The sequence below is a fragment of the Manduca sexta genome, chromosome 23, assembly GCF_014839805.1.
Source record: "Manduca sexta isolate Smith_Timp_Sample1 chromosome 23, JHU_Msex_v1.0, whole genome shotgun sequence".
Lineage (NCBI taxonomy): Eukaryota > Metazoa > Arthropoda > Insecta > Lepidoptera > Sphingidae > Manduca > Manduca sexta.
The window spans coordinates 10,616,898-10,640,439 of NC_051137.1; the positions used below are offsets into that span (position 1 = coordinate 10,616,898).

Here is a 23,542-nt window from a genome sequence, read left to right on the forward strand (position 1 = left end):
AACTTACCCCGCGAAGGTCCCATCTTTTCTAAGGGTTTTAAATTTCTATACAGATATTAAGCTATATATAGCTATTATTTTTAAGCTTTCACAGAGAGAATTGGAAGATGATTAAATTATCAAATAAAGTAGCATTAATAATAACCAGTTTCATGTATAAAATGTTGGTATCGCTTAAATATTTTATGAGAAAAAACATATTTTCGAGACTTCTCGCAACACACCGAAAAACCGTCCGAAATTAGTCGAACGCACTCTATATGCATTGTCATATTATATCGATGCATAATATGTCCCATTTGTAATGGAGATTTTATTCTGCCTTTAAAATTTATTTTATGTGAACAAAAGCTCGTATTTTTAAATCTATACGATACAAAAGACTGTGTGTTTGTTTGAACGCGCTAATCTCAGGAACTATTTTAGAATTTATTTTCACTAATAAGAAGGTACATTACATCGGTTACTTCTATCCCGGGAAAATAATTATCCCGGAAATCCTTTTTCACACAGACGGAGCAGCAATCAAAAGCTTTTGCTTATAAAATTAACGTCATTAAAACATAAACCCCACTTCAGCTGTGCGCATTTGATTGGTGTAGGAACTTGGCCTTTAAACATAACGAGGAAAGCTCTTCAAAATCAAATAGCACTTTGTTGATAATTTTTGTTTTGGGTCCAATATAGCTTCAACATACTATCATATTCAAAATATTGTTTGATTTCGTATTCAAAGATGTAAGTAACAGGAACTCTTAGAATAAAATAGGATGAGTTTTTTTTTTTGGGTTCAATAAGAGGTATTTTATTGCTATCAAAAAAGGAAAAATAACATCTTTAGCAAAAAAGGTCTCAAAAAATAATTGAACTTTATACGCGGGTTAATTAAAAATAATATTCAATTTAAATTAGACACCGCTTGTGCATTTTAAAAAAAGTATCCGATTTAATCATATTTAAGGCTCAGTATTTTGATCATAGTGGCTTCAACATAAAAGGTACATAGATATATGCTGTTGCGGACTTTTATTTAGAACTATATAAGACAAACAATCCTATGGTACTTACATCATCTTTGTCTAACTCCAACGGTTTAGGCAGCGTACGCAAAGATAGCAATTTTTTCCGACTTACTTAATATGAATCGTAATATTATAATCAAATTACACAAAATCAAATATATTGTAGCCTATGTGTTATTCTGGTGTATAACCAATATTACTGTAAAGTTTCACCCAAATCCGTTCAATAGTTTTTTCGTGAAAGAGGAACATACATACATACATCCTCACAAATGTATTATAATAATATTAGTAGGATATTTAATTACTTATTCAGACTTTTCATTTGTGGCAATTGTTGGATGTTTGCAAGAAGTAAAAGCAGTTACTTTTTATGCTGAACAAATGCCTATCAGGCAAGCGAAACCGCAGGGAACAGGTAATTAAAAAATAAAGTGTGTATGCATCCTCTTCCAGATTTGTTTCTGAGTCAGTATTTAATTTTTAAGTTAAATTGTTAGTAATAAAAGCAGTAAATAATGTTTAGGACAATTGTTTATTGTTTATTATGTTCACACATGATACATAATATTACAATAAATATTTTACAAACGTTAAATAATACAATTGGAATATGTTTGCGTCACATAATATTTTTGGAACTGATTTCCCACAGATTACATAATAATTTAATTAGAATTTATGATCACATTATATAAAGGATTAAAAAAACTTATGTATGCAGTATTAGGGTTGGCACTCTGGCTTTAAAAATATTTTTGCTGTTGACAGTCTAAAAATTACTTAATGAGATTCTTTTCATTCAAAAATTACACATGTATCATAAAGTACAAACCTTATATGAATCATAATACTGTTGCAAACAGATCATTGGTGACAACCATGGAGTCAGGCGTTATATACATATTGAACGGCTAGCAAAAATTTTGTTTTTCAATTTGCATATAAGTAATTTAGGGTCATTCCAGAAGTGTTTAGTAAAATATAAAAATAGATTTTTGTCACTTATAATTTAAAAAATGGTGCATAATATGGATGTGTACGGTATATTGAAAACCACGTACCCCTCTTAAAGGCATTACCTAACCAAATGTGTAATTAAAATGCACGTAACTATAAACAACTTAATTATTCCATCACCACAAGATATCAATGGGAATTTTATTGTACTAAGGCAAATCTTGGTGGATACAAGGCCTGCCTTATTTTTTATGCTTTTTTAGGGTTTTACGTTAAAAAATTACTTTAATTTTATTCATTTTCACATGGCCGGTGTTAGACAATTCTTTCTCGTATTTTTTGCATTATACAATAGAATATTAACAATTATTGTTTCTATATCTTTGCTGCCGGCAAGTATTTAATACATTTAAAAAAATAATGACAATATTAAGTATTCCAACGTTTCGAATGATCAACTAAAACTCTCTAACTATAAATGGTTTCAACTAAGTACTCAAAAAACTATTTCATTAAACTCAATTTATAGGAAACTTAATAATTAGGTAGCTTCTATAAATATTCATTTTAACATACTATAACACTATAACTGTAAGTAAAAACTTTACGGCAGATAGATAGCAGGATAAAAACTATCCCCCTTATTCATAGACGTTTTTTATCTAAGGACGGAGCATTGCTGTGATAACAAGTCTGTTTCTCAGTGCTGACGGCATGGCAGCCCTCGCAGTGCGTAGACATAGGGCCGTTGCGATTGGCTTATATTGAGATACAACTTGAATCTAGTTGGCTGACAGATAAAAAAAGCTGAAGAAACAGTTGTCAGATAAACAAAGCTGAGAAACAGACTTGTTATCACAGCAATGCTACGTCCTTAGATAAATAACATTTATGAATAAGGGGGTAAGTTCTATAGACATTTCTATTTTTATAATTATAATATTAAAATGGAGCCAGAGCTGATTCACTCTCTTTCTCTCTGTACCCCTTGTTAACGATAATCTAAAATATCATTGTTACGATACAACGATTCATGCACAAAGCAGTGATATAAGATATCAGTGGCGAAGTATGTAATTTTCCGAAAGAGAACCTTACACAACATAACATAGGAACTAATATGCATAAATGCGGTCTGCAAATCGTTCTAATAATTAGATTCTACATAAGACGAAAGGGAAGCCGGCAGGAATCGTTATATGGACACTTCACCATATAGTAAAATATTGTTATTGTACAAGACATACATAGATCTATATGTAATGATATAACCACAAGTAATGGTCGGAACTGTTAGAAGTCATTCGTTCCACAGCAGTCTGCAAGGCTCAACATTTCTATAATTATAGTGACTTATCATCAGGGACAGTGAGGTCAGTTTGCCTCGCTCATATAAAAAATAGTTTAGTTTATCGTTTACAAGAGGTGTCAGTTTGTCCACATTCGAGAATAACAAATCTGTAGACACTACAACTATTATCGTCCGAAAAATATTTATAAATCTATTGCAACGCTTGAAAGGCAAACACATCTAAGCGACAATCAGTAAATTTTTGAGCAAACTGCTTTAAAGTTTTAATTTTAATATGAAAACTCATAACCTTTCAACTTTTTATTTTATAAAGATATAGTTTAATGTTATTAACATTATTCTACGCCTACAAAACCAAGATCAAACGACGCAGACAAAAACTGCGATTCGAAATATTTATATAATTCATTTTCGGTATAATTGTCGCTATGATTGCCGTTCAAGCGTCGATTGCTAACATGTATTCAAAAGCCTCCTATTTCATCTACTTTTATAGAAAAATATGTATTAAATCGTACGACGACGACCTCAATTACAATGAATTACTAGTGTGTATTCCGAAATGCGATAACATATTTATGTTAAAAAGCAGGGACGTAGCCAATGCCGTATCAGCCGTATTAGTGGTATGAGCCCAAAGTGAGGGCCCCAAATTTTAGGGACCCCTTCTAAATTTTAATTAAATATAACGGGCGTCCAAAAGTACGCACTGTCCTAAAATGCCACCATCCAATATCGATATAGGGCAAGCTACGCCACTGTTAAAAATAATTAATTTGATAACACGGCTTTTATATTTTTTATGATAGGGCTGTTGGCTAATGCAGATAAATTTTGACTAAATGCATCTGATATGCTGTAGATAACTGAATTATTATGTTTCGAACTCGCTGCATATCAGAAAACAATAATTAGATGATTCATACATTTACATCTTAAAACTCGTTATAACAAATAGCGTAGTTGTACATTGACATGTAAAAAATAAAATTACATAAAAGAGTTAACATTTTAACAGACAAAGTAACAATCATGAGCAAATATTTTTCTAATGATTTATTGATTAAACACTGATTCTCTAATTATATCCTAATGTCCCCGCTCAGGATTTTTTTATACTCCTCCGGGCCTAAAGGCTGATATCGGCCTTGTTTTAAATCTAAATAGTACAGTTTGTCGTTCTTTACCAAACTCGGATCAAAACCTTCTTTTTGTAGATCAGTCTTCTTCATTTTAAAAGTACCTAAAAGAAAATATTCGTTAATTGTTACAACAGTTTATGAATGAACATTTACAACAGATGATGTATCGTGAGTCATTTGTTATTCGATTATATCAAAAGGTATATTTTTTGTTGGAAAACAGTTAAATAAAAAAAAAAAAAAACAAGAGCAACTGAATCGAGTGTTTTTGTTCCGACCATTTTTTTAATGCAGTACAATACAAAGGCTTGATATATATCGTGCCCAATGGAGAAAAACATATAAGAATAAACAAAAAGATTCAGTTTTTTTGGTTACTCGAACCGTAGAGGTAAAAAATAGCGTAAATTTCAAACAAAAAAAAAATCATTGAAAAATAATTTTAATTTTACACACATAATGTCACTACTACTAGTCTAAGAAAATTCGTCGCAGTGGCAACATCAAACATTTAGACAAAAAATACACTCGTGACTACGCCATATTCGCATAAAACTACAAAATGATAAAAAAAAATTATAAGTAAAACCGAGCTTTTTTGGTAAAAACATTCGTTATTCATGGATGATTTTTGACGCAATGTTAACAGAAGTCAAGACAAGTATAATATTTTGGTTTCATTTATAAACGCAATGTCAAAATGACCCTGTATATAATCTGTATCTTACCTGTCATATCGACACTGTTCATGATGCGCATGAACACCGGTCTCGCGTACGCCGGCAGGTTCTTCGCCAGGTCTTCGTAAACCTTGTCCAGGTCCAGAGTGCCGTCCACGTCGACTATGCCACACATCCCCGCCCTACCCTCTGAATTTGGTACCTAGAATAATGGTATATATACACAGATGTCGATAGGTTTTGATTCGTCCATAAGACTGGGCTCGTGGTACTAACTGTGGGGTTTTATTTTAGAATCCCGGGTCAAGCCAAAAATAATTTTGACTGCGTTTTTTCATTTTAAAATTATTTACAACCGTTTTCAAGAAATCCTAATCTCAATCTTCAAGCCGGTTACGAGAATTAACCAATCAAGATAACCCATTTGCAGTGTCAAAAAAAACATTGTTCTGATTGGTCAATTTTTAAGATAAATCGAAAAAAGCGATTGGGATCGTTTATAGAAAATGTCGCAGCTTAGCTTTCAGCTGTACTAGTTGCAATTACAACAAACAAGCCGAATAAAAACACGCATTTATAATTTTCAGACCAGTAACAAAAAATTCTTTCCAAGCACACTTACCAGGACTCCATAAACCACAGCGTCTCTTTGGTCCGCGAACCTCGAGACGACGGCTTCGACTTCAGTGGTGGAGACGTTCTCGCCGCGCCAGCGGAACGTGTCGCCGGTGCGGTCGCGGAAGTACAGGTAGCCGAGCTCGTCCGCCACCAGGATGTCGCCTGACCGACAATCATTAACTCTATATTATGGAGCAAATAGCTGTTCTAACATGTAAAACATTGCCCACCATACGGCAGTGTGCTCATCGCTCAAGTTGTTTGCCGGGTATTATACTATGTCAATTTCTTCAGGTATTTTGTACGACCCCCGTGATAGATGGCGGTGTTTCTGAGTCTCTGCCATTGGAAATAACTGATTAGGTGGCACAACTCAGATACGATTTGTGCTAAAGACGGTCACCGCAGCATTTTGATTAGTATACCGGTGTAAGTTTGTTTACTGTGTTACGAAATTATACAGGCGGATCAACGTCGAATCGTAACGAACCCACCACAAAAATGGGTTTACCGGTGCGAGGCGCGGCATGTCGTCCTTCCTATCCGCCCGCACAACCGTCTCGCTTACTCGTCGCTGTTGACACCAACCGCTCGCAATGCGGCTCAGAGAAGCAACTTCGTGGCTAGGCCTTAAAAACAATGACTCCACCATAACCGCCAGTCGCCTTTAAAGTTAGGCAGCTGTGACTTTCCTCGTGAAAACAAAAAAGGACACCCTCTAAGTAGCAAAGGAGACCGTTCTTAGCAATAGCAAAATATTACAGGAATAGCATATTACCGGATATAAAAGCCGCATCGCCGTGTTTGAACACATCCCTGACGACCTTCTTCTCAGATGCTGTCTTGTCGACGTACCCGAGGTACTGGCGGGCTGGGTTGTGCGCCTGGATCTTGCCGATGAACACGCCAGGCTCGTCAGGATTTGCTATCTATTATATAAAAGAAATATGAATAACTTTAATAGAGTATATTTTTATATTCACACAGGGAAGAGTAAGTGTAAACAACAGATGTTATCTTTTTAATCATTTCTATTGCATTCTATTTGGTATAATTGATAGACACTAAATATGCTTTAGTTTGTAATGAAGATAGTTTATTAGATGTACCTATATTTTTTTTCTTCCACAATCATTGTACCCGTTACAGGATTCAAAGAAACCTCACTCATTCAAAAGCTTTAATATTGTTACATAGCAGTTTTTTAAACGCCAGCGTCCATTAGCACAGTGCGAAGCAATGTCCATATACAAACTTACGCGCACAATATATTGTTGCCAAACATTCATTGAGCAATTGATATCATGTCACATGTGACGTGACGAGAACATGTCTAATATTGTTTACAATGTTATTAACAAAATACCGGTAATGACAAATACAATGTAGACGCCACGTGGACGTGGCGCCACTATTTACGCCGTCATACGTCATTATGTCTATGCCAAACACCCTCATTTGCTAGCCAATTCCTCTTAAGATCACCAACGTGTTATACATAAACATTAATACATACACTCACGCACTTATTTCATAGGATTAACCAGAGATTATTTAGCGCCACATGCTACTATTTTGACTCTTTCGCCTTTTCCACATTCATAATTCTTTCATCTCATTTCCGGCGTTTAATGTACTCTCGATCTGTCCTATTCTGAGATCATTTATTTGATCGTTTATTTTTCTGAGACGCCCCCTTCCAGCAGTACCGTCCACTTTCTCATTAAATACCTACCTTTCGTGACTCATCTTTCATCCATCAACTCCATGCCCAAATGATCTCAGCGTACTTCTTCCAATCTTGGTCACATCATTTTCAACTTAGTACGATCATTTATCATAAGTACTATTTCTTATGCGATCAGCAATGGTGCCTCACTGGTGGCGCAGCGCGGATTCTGGCCGCCTGAAGTGGTCCCAAAATTTGTCGCCTCGAGGCACCGGACGAAAGCAAAAGTCTTTTAAAGAAATACGTATCACACACGCCCACTCAGCCACTGGCACATGCGCACTCATCCAGTCCCGCTACATACTCTATGAAGAGCACATTTCTACCAAATTTACTCGACTTTAAATCTTTTTCTGAGGTCGACCAATAAAATTACTGCTTAATAATCTGTCTGTTAATTTATTAGCATGAAAACTACTGATTTGATTTTGATGTAGATTTTAATACTTTAGCGACATTTTGGAAAACATACATGGCCTTATAATTTTAAATCTTATATAGCGTAATAAAAATGGCCGAGTGCTGGAGTAACAAACATAAAATACACGTCGAACTGATAACCTCCTTTCTTTAAAGTTGATTAAAATCATACATAATACAATCATACATACCTGGCATAGCCCTCTCGAATCTCTCACGGGCTCTCCGGTCTCTTGATTGACCTTGATTATAGCGATGGGATACACGCTGGGGAAGATCCGGGACACGAACCCGATGGCGCCCGGCGTCCCGTCAGTGTTCGCTGCAATGTACGTGATACGTTGTAACATATTTGATTTATTTAGGTTTTTTACCTCTTACATATTCATTCATTAAGAATAAATAAGTACACGCCTTTTAAGGCATAAAGAGCCATTAGTGAATCATACGGCCTTGTCGGCCATTTTAATTTCAGATCACATATGGTTTTGTAATATGGAAACTTTTACACTTCTTTTACTTTTACGGGGACATTTAACGGGCCATTGCCAAATATAATACAATCTTAGATCATGCTATTATTATATTACTGGTTTTAAACAAATAAATTTACCAATATTCGCATTTCCCTCCGTGGCGCCGTAGAACTCGGTTACGTATTTAATTTTAAATCTTTTCAAGAAATCCACCCATATCTGAAACAATGATTTTAAGTCAAGTAAATTGTATGCGTTTTTGTTTTTATTTTTGCATATTCAATATAAATCGGCGTTCTATTATGTGTATTATGGACTTTAGACTTCTTGTAGTATTTCCAATTATTTAAGTGACGCACTTACATAATTCATTGGAATTTAAATAAGCGTATTAAAATACGCCAGTCACTGTGACCTAAGCGTAAAAGAGCAATACAATTGTATAAAATGTACAAACCCAAAAGCATTTAATTACTTTCGTATTATTAAAAAAAAAACAGTTATTTTAAAATTAGTCAAACATTCACGATTTTACGAAAGATATTCATAGCCGGAAAATAACGATCATCAGGACAGGTAACAATAATCACGGGCAACTTTAATCAATTAACAAAACGACCAACAAAGTAAACAATTATTAGTAACAATCAACAGTTCCTAGAATCCACGAGATAATGCTATGAGCGTGAGTTATCAGTACGATCTTAATGCGTTGTTTACCTGCGGCCTCAGTCCGTTCCCGTAGATGACGCGCACGGAGTGCTGCGTGTCGGCGGGCGACGGCGGCGTGGCCAGCACGTACCGACACATCTCGCCGATGTAGTGCGCCGCCTGGAACAGATATTTGAATTTGGAATGAAACAGATAAAGGTTTTTTATATTTGAATTTGGAATGAAAAAAATAAATCTTTTTATAGTATAATACATACATACTAATAAAATAAAAATATATTTTTAATTAAAATTGTATTTCAATGTAAATCGGAAAATATATTATGTAATATATATTTTATTGAATATTGTGGTTTGCCTGAATTAAGCATTCATGATTAACAACATTTAATAAGAAGAATAATCATATTTCATAGGTAATTTTTCATATTTTCTTTTTTTCTCCATAACTAAAGGATTCAAATCGAATAATGAGTATAATAAATCTAGATTAAACTGTTCATTAAAATTTAAAATCTATCAATGTTCCTAAAAGGCAGTAAGTAGTAACTGGATGTGACAAACAAGGACGGACTTAGTATTGACTTCGACTTTGTTAGGCCTAATAATTATCAGTTATCATTGTCTAAACGAGTTTTAAACATGGAAACTGGCGACACGATTGCAGTAGCCGGTATGCAATATAGTACGAACCCATACAAGAAACATAAATAATAATTGTAAAAAATAAATATCCTATAACATTTTTAAAGCCCAAATAGAACATTGGTCATAAAGAAACAAAGGTGGATTATGTAAAGAAGTCTATTAGCGAGTATTAATGCATTCACATAGTGGAAATGTACACGATGAGTCGAACAACAAAATTGATAAAACAAATCGCGTTCGCCACGACATAAACGAATTGTGTTGTTTGCACGGAACTATTAAAAAAATATCTTATATTAAGTACATCCCAGAAATATAACCCAAAAAGTAGTTTAAATAACTTTATGTCATCCATCGAGTCTTCGTGCAAAAGTGACACAATGAATTAGAACTATAGTATCTTGTTATCGATTTCACGATTCGCTAATGATTTAAATAGAAAAAGACAACTCGTAAGATAACCTCATTAACATAGACACTAGATTTTTACACACTCATTGATAAGTTTTTACAAATTGGCGCCAAAACACGGAACACTATTTGGATATTATTTTGTGGTGTGAGACTTAAAATAAATAAAAGTCTTATCAAACTGAAGTACTTAACTGGTTTAGATTTTCTTAAAAGTTTGTATAGACCTCGAAATAAAAAACAATGTAATCATTAATTCGTGAAACAAAGCATTGCGATGTATTTAGTGTGAAACATGTTATTAAGGTTATATTAGGTCAGGAACAATCCGGTTCAGCGCTTTAGCCTTGAACCACTGTTAAAGCGTTTGTCCACGGACTAATGAACAACGTAAAGTGCAGTGACGACACCAACGAGGTATATTTATTAGAAACGTTTATATACGACTCTCCACGACACACGTTTCTCGGAATATTGTTTACGTCGGAACTTAAACGCAAAAAGTTATTTTAAATATACATTAGCACTGATACAATACCCCAGTGTAGTCTAAATATAATGCCAACTAACAACGTGATAAGACGTCTGGCGTCTCTTGACGGAAGGGAGAATTATGCCGGGTTTACATCCCATATACGGGGGACTATATGCAGTATTAGGTAGGGATACTTTACAAAAATATGTACTTACTATTGAGTAATATACAATGGACGAGACAGTCTTTTTGTCTTGTACATGATGAATGGCGGGTGTATATCGTATCGTATAATGCTTGGAAACACGCTCGCTACGACGTAACTTACCGTCGCCTTGTACTTGACACAGTCGGGGAAATATTGCGATGCGGAAAATTTCGCTTTTAGAATAACTGTGCAACCCAGCACGAGTGCTTGACCGACGCTTATCACTCCTCCGGCGGTGTGGTACAGCGGCAATGGACAATAAATGACGTCGGACGTATTTAGACGCCAGAAATGTATGCCGGTTGCCATGAACACGAATCTGGAACGTAATGATTGAATTTTCAGACACTGTTTGTACACTAGCTATTGTTGGCCAATTAACGTTTTCAGGTCAATGACTGCTTAATATAATGATTTGTATAATGTATAAATTCAATCGAATACGTATGCAATAAGATTTCGTGTTGTCAACGTTTTAAGTTGTATTATAGTTTGTGCATTTATATTAGGTATTATTTGTTTTAAAGATCGACTACATAAATGAGGCAATATACTTAATAAAATTCTTAACGAAGGCTGAATAGTGATACTGTCTGATAGAAAACGTATTCAGCTCTGCACCTCGTGTGATTCAGACGGGAACCATGTAAAGATTTTAAGAAAGATGGTTCAATTACAGAGATTGTATCATTGGAAAACCGCTTCGACGAAGCTAACAATGAACAAATATTATCTAACACTCGTATTATTTTTTACACATTGGTTGTTACTTGTTATCCTTGAAAACACATAATCGTCCATAACTGATCGTTAAGCGTTTGACAATGTAAGGTACATATTTATTTGCCTCTGCGTCACTCGAACTCCATAGCAAAAAAAAAATATTTTTGCTATGCTGTGTAAGTTAATTAATAACGAATGAATTTTGATTATTTTTATAATTAAATTTCGTTATTTCAGGCAGCAACCAAAAAAATATTCATTTGTGATCCAAAGTTTTAGTTATTTAAATTCATGGCGTAAGTCACCCAAGATATCATAAACCATAATATTAAACTTTAGGAAGTTAATCGAGAGATCTGGTGTGTGAAATTCCCTAGTCAATGTGATTCTCGAAATTTTTCTTATCAAGAGTATTACAAATGGGCGTGAACAAAGTTCGGTATATAGCATGCTTGTGAGGTTTGAGCTGAGATTAACTTGGTGTATTCTATGTAATAATGATAGTGACGCTGCTTACAAAAGGGGGTTTTAAGGCCCGCGGACGACTAAAATGCGCACGCGCATTATACAGACTTTAAGACGTAATAGAATCAAAAATAAAATGCGAATTTATAAAAAAAAAATAGTTATTTTACCTGGCATTTGATATCACAGCGGCTTTAGGCAGTCCGGTAGTTCCAGAAGTATAGATATATAACAATTTCCCTTCAAACCCGTCTGCATTCGCAAGGGTCCAATCGGCAGGCGGTGTGGTTTCCAAAATATTAGTAAAATCTGCGACGGCATCCCCACTATTCTGGGATTTAGGGTTCGACGGATTCAGTGGCCGGTGTGTAAACTTATATAGCTTAAGGCTAGGACTCAGTTCAGATTGGACGTCTTGTATAGCTGAAATAAAAAAAATATTGTCAAATTGTTTATAAAATATCATTTATATTTTTTTTTACAATTTGTATGCACGAACTGACAACGTTGTAAACACGGCAAAAAACAAAGTCGAAAGTCTAAACTAAATAATATGATTGCTTCTCAACAGGCAAAAACTAAATGTGTGTAGGTAATATCTAAGTCATATTAGCCCTTGCAACATGTTTAGGTTTTGAATTCTGTCGGCATTATCTACTATACTTACCTTATAAATGTTTAAAATATAGTTGTATTGTAGCAGAAATAAGACCGCAAGACAGACCGCATAACATATCAATTTTCTTTTACGTAAAAGTACGTGTTAGATGTTTTCTAAAACCTTAGTTCGTGTTTCGACTTTCTTTGTTGATATTTTCTTTTATTTATGTACTTGTTTGTACAGTTTTATACTTATAGACTATTCTGACAATACTTACCAATCCGTATAGTAGATAACAAGTCTGCTCAATAGTATCATCATAATTTTGTACAGAAAAACGAGTTAGTGAGCTGAGATCGTGATTAATTGTGCCTAATTGAAAAAAAACGTACATATACGTCAACTTATTACGCGTTATAACATTTAGTAGGATGAATAAAGTTTATTCTCACTGTATAATTACATTACTACGTATATAATATTTAGTTTCGCAATTTTTTTGATTGTGGAACAAGGTTTTCTAGATTCCATTTTACACTCAATCGGTGAGGGCCTATCACTTTCAATAATGTAGGACATAGGTACTTCACATATGATACTTGATAGCATGAACAAAGTGTACAAGTTGCATTGATACTTAGAAATATTGTTTAACCTTGCTATTTTTATAACAAATGATATTAGATTATTAATTAATAATTAATTTAATAGACATTTATTTCTTAGCAAAAAATATCGTACGTGGTACATAAGTAAATATCGATGGTATTAGATAAATTTCTATAAGCTCTAATAAACGCTAATAAAACTATATAATATTTTCTGTATACTTAAATATAAAGTAAAACAATATCAGCTATATATTTACGCAAATTTCACAACTCACCTGTCATATACTCATCATTAAATATAAGGTAATCGCATTTGGCGACATTTATGGAATGTACAAGTGCATTGCCCCGCTGGTTTGTATTTATAAGTGGTGTGACAGCACCAAGCCGTGCTATGCCCATCCATATAGCCGGCATTTGAGGGCAGTTATTTAATAACAAGCCGACTATATCGCCCTTCTTGCCGCCCTGCGCCTTTAGTGCTGCTGTCACGCGAAGGCTGAAATCTTCCACCTACAATGAATATTTCAGTTTGTGAATATCTTGTATCACGTGGCAAGTAAGCCCGATGCAGACCCAGAATTAGGCCGAGTTTGACTTAGCTCGCTAAGGAAATCACATATAGGATATAGCTTAGTTTACATAGTTTATTATCTACAAGTATGTAAAAATAACAGGCATTATGGAATAAAAGAATTGCGTCATATTTGTCACAGTATGGATGGGTCACGGTTGAAGTAATTTCCATGGTTTGAAAAGCGAATCAGGGGCCTTATTCTCTATCCCGCACGTTATGTTAACAGTGCGTAACAAGCACGTAACACAACGCATCATGTTTAGGACTATAGAAATTTGGCTTACAGAATACCATTCCACGCACATTTCTCGAAGATAACATGACACGGCCGCGTTACGCGTTTACACTATCATACAGAATAAGGGCCCAGGTGTGGGAACAAAATATCCGAATATTATTCATCAGTGTACGCAAGTCCTAAAGCCGGTTCTGGAAGTACTGTTACGTAAACCTTCATTTCTTTCGTGAGGTCAGTGAAATTGCCAACAACCTGACCCGACAAAATCTCTCTTTTCCTTAAAGGTCGGACACACAAAACTTCTGGTTTTAAGGGTGACTAAAATGACTTACTTTGCCTCAGAGAAATTAAACAAAACCGATTTCAATGGCAAAGCATAGCAACGTGATTTATTAATTATACTGTTGGAGTAATTAATTATGATTACTGGATTATTCATGGCTGTATGCGAATAATAAGGTACATTTATAATTCTAATATCTAGGACTTTAGATTAGGTATATTACAGCGCTCAGAAATCTAAAATTGAACAATTCTCCTGTCTTAACAATTAATTTAAATTTCATATAATATTATTAAAATATCTCATGCCCAAAATGCTCATGCACATTAAAGCACTAACGGAAAGGAAAGAATTATATATATTTTTGGACTTTGTGACAAGTTACTGAGACACGTTGCGCCACTCGTACCGCGTACGTAAACGCGAAAGTCTGCTAAAACCGGTCTGTAAATGGAGCTCTTGGATTCATGACAAAATCCCGCAAGATCTGAGGCTCTGAGATGATAACCCTTTACAGATATTCGATAATTGACGGGACTGTTATTTTATTCATTATACGTGTATAACTTTTGTCACAAGAAACATTGCTAATTTAATATTATTCTCTACTTTCCCTTCCTAGGTACAATACTAATGCAATTGTCAGTCAGTTATGACGTTCCATATTATGCTGTAATTCTTTACGAAATGAAACGCTGCTAACAAAACAATGTAGGATTAAGTTAACAACCGAAGATGGGTGGAGCTGTGTTGTCCCGGTTCTCGACAAGTGTTGTTCTGGCAAAGATACGGCGAAAAGAAAGAGTTAGCTGTCCATTGGACTCCCCTCTCGCAGAAAGACGTCAGAGAAACGACCAGCATCCTGCCAATATGGGCCTGCAGACGGACGGCGGGTAACCAGCAACTGGTCAAATAAGGCCAAGAGACTGCGAATCTCTGCCTAAGAGCCGACTCTTGCGAAGGTTGCGGTTGCATATACACCTCGTGACCTTCGATATAATAGTATGGTGCGAGATAATAGTATGGTGGGGTTTTAGTCGATAGAACGGTTTAAATCAGTAACTCGGGTAGAAATCCTTTAATAGATCTCCTCCCCGTGTTAAAAAAAATAATAATAACCCACACCCATTACTAAACTTATTTCTTCCCTTAAGCCGGTAGCGAGTCCATGGTTCATGTAATATCGTGGGTGTTTATGAGCTCTGGAGATCACACGGGATTTATTAATCACTACTCAATTTGTCGCTCTATTACTACAAGATTCTAATATTATGGAATTCATCATTAAAAAAAGATCTACAAAAACGACACAAACATCTTTTCAGTAATCTTTCATAGATTCACACACATTATCAATCATTAATATTCATAGAAAACGTTACGCAGTTAAATGTTCTAAAAGATGAATCAAATTGAAACCATTTTAAAACACACACAAGCCCAATGTGTTTAGGTTTACGCAACCAATTTTCCGTACAATTGAATTTAACATTAAACTAGGCTTGTCCTGCTTATTTAAATACAGAACTGAAATTTCATGCATACAATGCTTATTCGTTCAACATTAGCATACGATTAGAATTAAGCCAGTATATGTCAAAAAATTATTAACACTAAATCGAAAATATACGTGCAAGTCCTAAAAAGTACTAAAACCTATATAATGTTATGCTCACGCTGCGTTATTGCCTATTGTCTAAGGGATAGCGACTAAATTAGTACACATTAACTCGCGGTGATTTTAATTGCAATAGCTAATCGGGTATGTGATATGGATATCAACGTCGGTTGCAACTCTCGTATACTTTTACTAATCGAAATACTGTCGCATATTATTTTTAATTGCCTTATTCGAGAGCGAAACTTTTGACACTTATGACTTTATTAGAATTACAGCTTAGATTATCAATGCTGAAAGTTAATGATTAGAAAGTCAAAGGAAAGGAAAGAATTATCAGTTAAAGGAAAGAATAAGTGCCATTATTCTTGATTTATCGAGATTTTATTATTTATTCGAAAAATTACTTCTGATACGCTAATAAAATTTCGTGTCGAGTAATGATTGATGATGTGTTTGGTTTAGTTAGTGTCAACAGACGATGAAGTGCTAAAGAAAAAGAAATTCGATATTTCGGCGCTGAGTTTCGTCTTTGATGAAAAATATGACAATAATTGTTTGTTTTATAATTGGAAATATATTAATATTATACATTGTAAGAGGCTATTCCACAAGTTTCAACTAAATTAATTTTACAGTTATAATATTAAACAGCTAATGTTCATAGAACTCATTTTATTATAATTTATTTGGAAGTTATAGTGCAACTTTTGTATTTTACTATACATTTATGTGATAAGTAGCATTTACTTGGAAGTTGTGGAACAGACTCTTAATGGTAGTAATAAAATTTATAGAATAGTTTTAATGACCCTTTTTTACTTGAATACATCAGAAAATGGGTCATTAAATATCCTTAATGGCATTTCAATAGCCATAAATAAATTTAAATGCCTGTTTATTAAGATCTTAATTTACATGTAATAATGTAATGTTTTTTTCAAACCTATAAATAAAGAAAGAGTGATTAGTTACTTTCTACCAATTTGTAAAATGCTTTGGCATTTCAAATTAATGCTTCAAGTATTAATTATATAAACTGTGGCCCAGGTCTAGCCTTTGATTCCCAGATTAGGCATAATTGATTTCTTTCAAACATTGTTTGCCTGGGATTGGATCTCTAGAGGGTAGACATATGACAGGAAGCCACTTATAAAAACAAGGCCAAATTATTTCTACAATACAAAAGTGTGTTGCTCCAACCCTAATATTATAAGAGTGGATCGAAAAACATGAATGTTAGATACAAACCTCCTTAAAACTCCACACTTCATCCTGGTATAAGAAACATGGTTTGTCTGGTTGTCTGTTGACAACATCATGGAATATGTCTGGAATGGTCAGGTTCTTTTTGCTCATCTGTCGTGTCACCCACATAATCCTCATGTAAGTGTATAATGCACTAAAATATTCAAAGAATATTATATCCCCTACTTTAGTTAAAATCGCAATGATTTCTAGAAATTAAGAATGAGATTTTTCCAGAAGAAATTATTCTTTAAAGCGATCATATATTAATTAGCTTTTGATCACATCACCCTGTGTAGTTATTTAGGAATAAAATACCCAATATACATTTTTCTGGAATCCAAAGTCTAGAACTATCTCCATACAAAATATCATTAGAAATGGTTCAGTGGTTTAGCTATGAAAGCATAACAAAGTTACTTTCCCATTTATAAGTATGGATATTTGACATATTTGTAACATTAAAGTTTTATCATTATATTCATGATATAGGTAAACAGGCAGGCAAAGTATTTTACTGTCACTAAAAGTTAACTAGACTTCACTTGTAAATATCATGAATTTTTATTATTTATTTAGCACTTCATATAAAAATACTACTTTGGTGGTATACAGGCAGCAGTTTTGCAGGCTTAATAAAATAGGCATTAATGTTAAGATGTTATGGATTACAACATGTCCAAAATTTAAATGATACTTAAACATTCAGTAAGAAAAACTAACTTTCACTACTTTGGTGGACCAGAAATTTGTTGATTCATGTTTTTTAATTAATACTATCCCATTTCTGTATATGATTGATAGATATTGCCTAAATAATGTAGATAGATAATGTCATTGACCTTTATCTGTTACAGATGATTCAAACTGATTTATCAACAAACAATAAATTATAGTGACCTACTTATTGCAGAAGCCAAATTATTGTTAAATAAATAAATTCATTAACAATGTGATGGTGAAAAAGTAGTAATTATTTTCATATTAAAACACGCAAAAACAATGTGAAAAGTTCGTAAAAATAAGTTTTTAAGCACCCCAAAACATATATTTTAACTTCAAAACCAAAAGAAACTTTCTCTGACAGAAAAACAAAGCAAAAGTGTTAAGTTTTATAACAGTATGACACGCAATTTTTGTACTTACTAAAGGTCCCCGCGGGATTGTTTTATTGCTACATAACACCATCGCGTATGGAACACTGCAACATACAAGATACCCACACACACAGAAACTACGAGGGCACAAAGTAGGCCTTGGAAAGACCATAACGCCACAAAGCCCCACAGCAGCCGCTATTGGAAAGCCCATCACGACTCTTTCGCAATGAAATGCGGCGAACTGCCCGTCGTTGAAACTTTTGCTTCGAACTGGCTTCAGAATGACTTCTTCTTGAGTTCCTCTTCCTTAGGACGCCTCTTGCCAGTGGGCCATTTATGCTCTTCGGGTACAGCTTCTTCAACTGGCTCCTCTTTTCACTGGTTTGAGTTGAACTCTTCTGGTTTCTCTTCTGGCACCTTTTGCTTCGGAATTGGCTTCAGAATGACTTCTTCTTTGGGTTCTTTCTCCTTAGGACGCCTTTTACCAGCGGGCCATTTACGTTCTTCAGGTACAGCTTCTTCAACTGGCTTCTCCTTTTTCACTGGTTTAAGTTGAACCTCTTCTGGTTTCTCTTCCTCAGGCACCTTTTGCTTCGGAACTGGCTTCAGGATGATTTCTTCTTTGGGTTCTTCCTCCTTAGGGCGCCTTTACCAGCGGGCCATTTACGTTCTTCGGGTGCAGCTTCTTCAACAGGTTTCTCCTTTTTCACTGGTTTAAGTTGAACTTCCTCTGACTTTTCTTCCTCTGGCACCTTTGGCTTCGGAACTGGCTTCAGTATTACTTCTTCTTTGGGTTCCTCTTCCTTGGGGCGCCTCTTGCCAGTGGGCCATTTACGTTCTTCAGGTACAGCTTCTTCCACTAGCTTATCCCTTTTTACTGGTTTGAGTTGAACTTCCACTGGCTGTTCTTCCTCTGGCACCTTTTGCTTCGGAATAGGCTTCAGTATTACTTCTTCCTTGTGTTCTTCCTCCTTAGGGTGCCTTCTGCCTGTGGGCCATTTACGTTCTTCAGGTACAGTTTCTTCAGTTGGCTTCTCCCTTTTCACTGGTTTAAGTTGAACTTGTTCTGGTTTCTCTTCCTCTGGCACCTTTTGCTTCGGAATTGGCTTCAGTATTACTTCTTCTTTGGGTTCCTCTTCCTTAGGGCGCCTCTTTCCAGTGGGCCATTTACGTTCCTCGGGTACAGCTTCAGCTGGTGTCCTTTTTTCACTGGTTTAAGTTGAACCTCTTCTGGTTTCTCTTCCTCAGGCACCTTTTGCTTCGGAACAGGCTTCAAAATTACTTCTTCTTTGGGTTCCTCTTCCTTAGGGCGCCTCTTGCCAGTAGGCCATTTATGTTCTTCGGGTACAGCTTCTTCAACTGGCTTCTCCTTTTTCACTGGTTTGAGTTGAACCTCTTCTGGTTTCTCTTCCTCTGGCACCTTTTGCTTCGGAACTGGCTTCAGAATGACTTCTTCTTTGGGTTCTTCCTCCATAGGGCGCCTTTTACCAGCGGGCCATTTACGTTTTTCGGGTAAAGCTTCTTCAACTGGCTTCTCCTTTTTCACTGGTTTGAGTTGAACTTCCTCTGGCTTTTTTTCCTCTGGCACCTTTTGCTTCGGAATAGGCTTCAGTATTACTTCTTCCTTGGGTTCTTCCTCCTTAGGGCGCCTTCTTTCTGTAGGCCATTTACGTTCTTCAGGTACAGCTTCTTCAACTGGCTTCTCCTTTTTCACTGGTTTAAGTTGAACCTCTTCTGGTTTCTCCTCTTCCGGCACCTTTTGCTTCGGAACTGGCTTCAGTATTACTTCTTCTTTGAGCTCCTCTTCCTTAGGACGCCTCTTGCCAGTGGGCCATTTATGTTCTTCGGGTACAGCTTCTTCAACTGGCTTCTCCTTTTTCACTGGTTTCAGTTGAACCTCTTCTTTTCTCCTCTTCCGGCACCTTTGGCTTCGGAACTGGCTTCAGTATTACTTCTTCTTTGAGTTCCTCTTCCTTAGGACGCCTCTTGCCAGTGGGCCATTTATGCTCTTCGGGTACAGCTTCTTCAACTGGCTTCTCCTTTTTCACTGGTTTGAGTTGAACCTCTTCTGGTTTGTCTTCCTCAGGCACCTTTTGCTTCGGAACTGGCTTCAGGATGATTTCTTCTTTGGGTTCTTCCTCCTTAGGGCGCCTTTTACCAGCGGGCCATTTACGTTCTTCGGGTGCAGCTTCTTCAACCGGTTTCTCCTTTTTCACTGGTTTAAGTTGAACTTCCTCTGACTTTTCTTCCTCTGGCACCTTTGGCTTCGGAACTGGCTTCAGTATTACTTCTTCTCTGGATTCCTCTTCCTTAGGGCGCCTTCTGCCAGTGGGCCATTTACGTTCTTCGGGTACAGCTTCTTCCACAGGCTTCTCCTTTTTCACTGGTTTGAGTTGAACCTCTTCTGGTTTTTCTTCCTCCGGCACCTTTTGCTTCGGAACTGGCGTCAGAATGACTTCTTCTTTGAGTTCCTCTTCCTTAGGACGCCTCTTGCCAGTGGGCCATTTATGCTCGTCGGGTACAGCTTCTTCAACTGGCTTCTCCTTTTTCACTGGTTTGAGTTGAACCTCTTCTGGTTTCTTTTCCTCTGGCACCTTTTGCTTCGGAACTGGCTTCAGAATGACTTCTTCTTTGAGTTCCTCTTCCTTAGGACGCCTCTTGCCAGTGGGCCATTTACTTTTTTCGGGTACAGCTTCTTCAACTGGCTTCTCCTTTTTCAATGGTTTAAGTTGAACTTCCTCTGGCTTTTCTTCCTCTGGCACCTTTTGCTTCGGAATAGGTTTCAGTATTACTTCTTCCTTGTGTTCTTCCTCCTTAGGGCGCCTTCTGCCAGTGGGCCATTTACATTCTTCGGGTACAGCTTCTTCAACTGGCTTCTCCTTTTTCACTGGTTTAAGTTGAACCTCTTCTGGTTTCTCTTCCTCAGGCACCTTTTGCTTCGGAACAGGCTTCAAAATTACTTCTTCTTTGGGTTCCTCTTCCTTAGGGCGCCTCTTGCTAGTGGGCCATTTACGTTCCTCGGGTACAGCTTCTTCAACTGGCTTCTCCTTTTTCACTGGTTTAAGTTGAACTTCCTCTGGCTTTTCTTCCTCTGGCACCTTTTGCTTCGGAATAGGTTTCTGTATTACTTCTTCCTTGTGTTCTTCCCCCTTAGGGCGCCTTCTGCCAGTGGGCCATTTACGTTCTTCGGGTACAGCTTCTTCAACTGGCTTCTCCTTTTTCACTGGTTTAAGTTGAACCTCTTCTGGTTTCTCTTCCTCTGGCACCTTTTGCTTCGGAATAGGTTTCAGTATTACTTCTTCCTTGTGTTCTTCCTCCTTAGGGCGCCTTTTACCAGCGGGCCATTTACGTTCTTCGGGTGCAGCTTCTTCAACTGGTTTCTCCTTTTTCACTGGTTTAAGTTGAACTTCCTCTGGCTTTTCTTCCTCTGGCACCTTTGGCTCCGGAATTGGCTTCAGAAATACTTCTTCTTTGGGTTCTTCTTCTTTTAGGTGCCTTTTTCCTTTCTTCAGTAGAATCTCTTCAATATTTAGATCATCCTGAAAATCAGTCTTTTCAAATAAATCTGTTTTCTGAATAGAATCTTTTCTTATATGTTTTAAAGTTACATCTTCTACTTTTTCTTTAATAATAGCAGATTTTTCCACTTTAGTCGGGCGTAACTTAATACTTTCTTGAGTCCAGGGAAGAGGCTCTTGTCTCTCTTGTGTAGATGCAATTTGTTGTTTTTCTTCTGAACGTCGTTTTCTCCAACGAATTGTTTCTTCTACATCAAGCTTTGTTGTAGCCTCAACTTCTTTTCCAGTGGGAGAGGGTTCTTCCTTTTCTCTTGGTTTTCGCCAATGTTTAACTTCTAAATTTTCTTCTACTGCAACTTCATCTTGTGTTATAATATTTTTATCAACTGATTTTCTAGTATCTGATGTACGTGGTTTCCGCCATGTTTTAGTGACCAGTGAATCATCTTTTACCTTTGTATCAGTAGTTTCATCTAACCCAAGGATAGTGCTATCGTCTGAAAGCGTGTATTTTTCTAGATGACTTTGCTTTTTGTCTAACACGTCATTCGTTATTTTATTTGTTTCTTCACTACTGATCTTAGTATCATCGACTTTGTCAGCTCGAGACTTACGCCAGTGTTTTGTTTCAGTAGTCTTTTGTAATTCTAATGAATCTTCTTGAATCTTTTTACGCCAAGGAACTGTCTTAGTCAGTTTTTGTGTATCTACATCTTGTACACTATCAAGCTTCAGAATATTAGATTCTTCCGTAGACTGAAACATAGATTTGCTTACAGTCTCATCTGTATCACTAGTGCTTGAAATTTTACGTCTGTTCTGTCTTGGAATGTCTTCCGAGTAGTAGTTCGAGATTCTGGAAACAAAATATATTCAATTTAACATAGTTGTTCAAAGTCACAATGCCATCATACAGTCATCGTCAAACTAAATATTATGAAACATGCAACGTTTCAAGAATCCCTCATTAGGAAGTGTCTTAATCAGGAAATTTCACTAAAAATCGACCTTACATTGATTTAATATTGATCAAAAGTTTATTAGATTATGGCTATCAATTGAAGTGTTTTGATAAAAGAAATTTTTAACCATTTATCGCGTCAAAGACATTTTAGCATTGCTATATGACCTTGTTTCACCATGAAAGGCATAAATATCAAGTAATTATTAAACATCAACATCATCTAATTACAAATGTACTGCCAAAACATATTATCAGGGGCCTTTATCTTTATCCCGCACGTTATTTTGACAGTGTGTAACAAGCACGTAACACAACCCATCATGTTTAGTACTATAGAAATTTGGCTTACAGAATACCATTCCATACACATTTCTCGTAGATAACATGACACGGCCGCGTTACGCGTTTACACTATCATACAGAATAAGGACCCTGGACGTGTCGGTTTTAACAGAAAACATGCAGATATTATCCATTACTGTCGTAAAACAATGTTAGTAATACATAACAACTTTGCAAAATATACATTTAATTTTATGCAGTAGCATGTCCAACGTGCGATGTTTGACAGTATAGCGTAACTATTATAATATTATAAATAGTAATAAAATCCACTAAATAAATAATAAAGCAACGCCGTCTTCAATAAGCATACTGTGTAAGGAATGCTAAATAATGTTAAGCCGCGTGCAAAGGTTTCAGATTAAATTTAGTTGCATTTTTTTGGTAAACAGTTCAAGCAACTATTTATTTTTTATACCACGTTTTACTCATAGCGGCACGGACGTAAAAGTTTTCAAAAAAAAAACTCCACCAAAATTGC

The 23,542-nt window shown here is 35.8% G+C and overlaps 3 protein-coding genes across 3 annotated transcripts; all 3 read right to left on the bottom strand.

Moving 5' to 3' along the window:
- Positions 1-3,702: 3,702 nt before the first annotated feature.
- LOC115453574 (long-chain fatty acid transport protein 4) lies at positions 3,703-18,360 on the bottom strand. Its single transcript, XM_037441783.1, has 12 exons — positions 18,284-18,360; positions 17,141-17,291; positions 13,449-13,686; positions 12,132-12,384; positions 10,894-11,092; positions 9,080-9,190; positions 8,497-8,578; positions 8,075-8,205; positions 6,513-6,663; positions 5,739-5,896; positions 5,165-5,318; positions 3,703-4,537 (listed from the first exon to the last, which is right to left on the bottom strand). The coding sequence occupies exons 2-12, from the start codon at positions 17,273-17,275 to the stop codon at positions 4,377-4,379; spliced, it is 1,773 nt and encodes a 590-aa protein (XP_037297680.1). The 5' UTR covers positions 17,276-17,291; positions 18,284-18,360; the 3' UTR covers positions 3,703-4,376.
- Positions 18,361-19,193: 833 nt separating this feature from the next.
- Positions 19,194-20,143, bottom strand: LOC119190260 (pollen-specific leucine-rich repeat extensin-like protein 1; the record flags this gene model as incomplete). Its single annotated transcript, XM_037441730.1, has 1 exon — positions 19,194-20,143. A coding segment is annotated over one exon (792 nt), but the record flags the coding sequence as incomplete, so codon positions are not given.
- Position 20,144: 1 nt separating this feature from the next.
- On the bottom strand, positions 20,145-23,195 carry LOC119190261 (muscle M-line assembly protein unc-89-like; the record flags this gene model as incomplete). The annotated part of the gene is made up of 2 exons (XM_037441731.1): positions 23,140-23,195; positions 20,145-22,611 (listed from the first exon to the last, which is right to left on the bottom strand). Coding segments are annotated over exons 1-2 (2,523 nt in total), but the record flags the coding sequence as incomplete, so codon positions are not given.
- Positions 23,196-23,542: the final 347 nt, after the last annotated feature.

What these genes read in the sequence shown, in the direction of transcription:
- LOC115453574 (XM_037441783.1), bottom strand. Translation starts at nt 17,275, where the DNA reads ATGAGGATTATGTGGGTGACACGACAGATGAGCAAAAAGAACCTGACC. An exon ending in GCTGTGATATCAAATGCCAG is followed by an intron (nt 11,093 to 12,131) that starts GTAAAATAACTA and finishes ATTACGTTCCAG; the next exon opens with ATTCGTGTTCATGGCAACCG. An exon ending in GGAACGGACTGAGGCCGCAG is followed by an intron (nt 8,579 to 9,079) that starts GTAAACAACGCA and finishes TCATTGTTTCAG; the next exon opens with ATATGGGTGGATTTCTTGAA.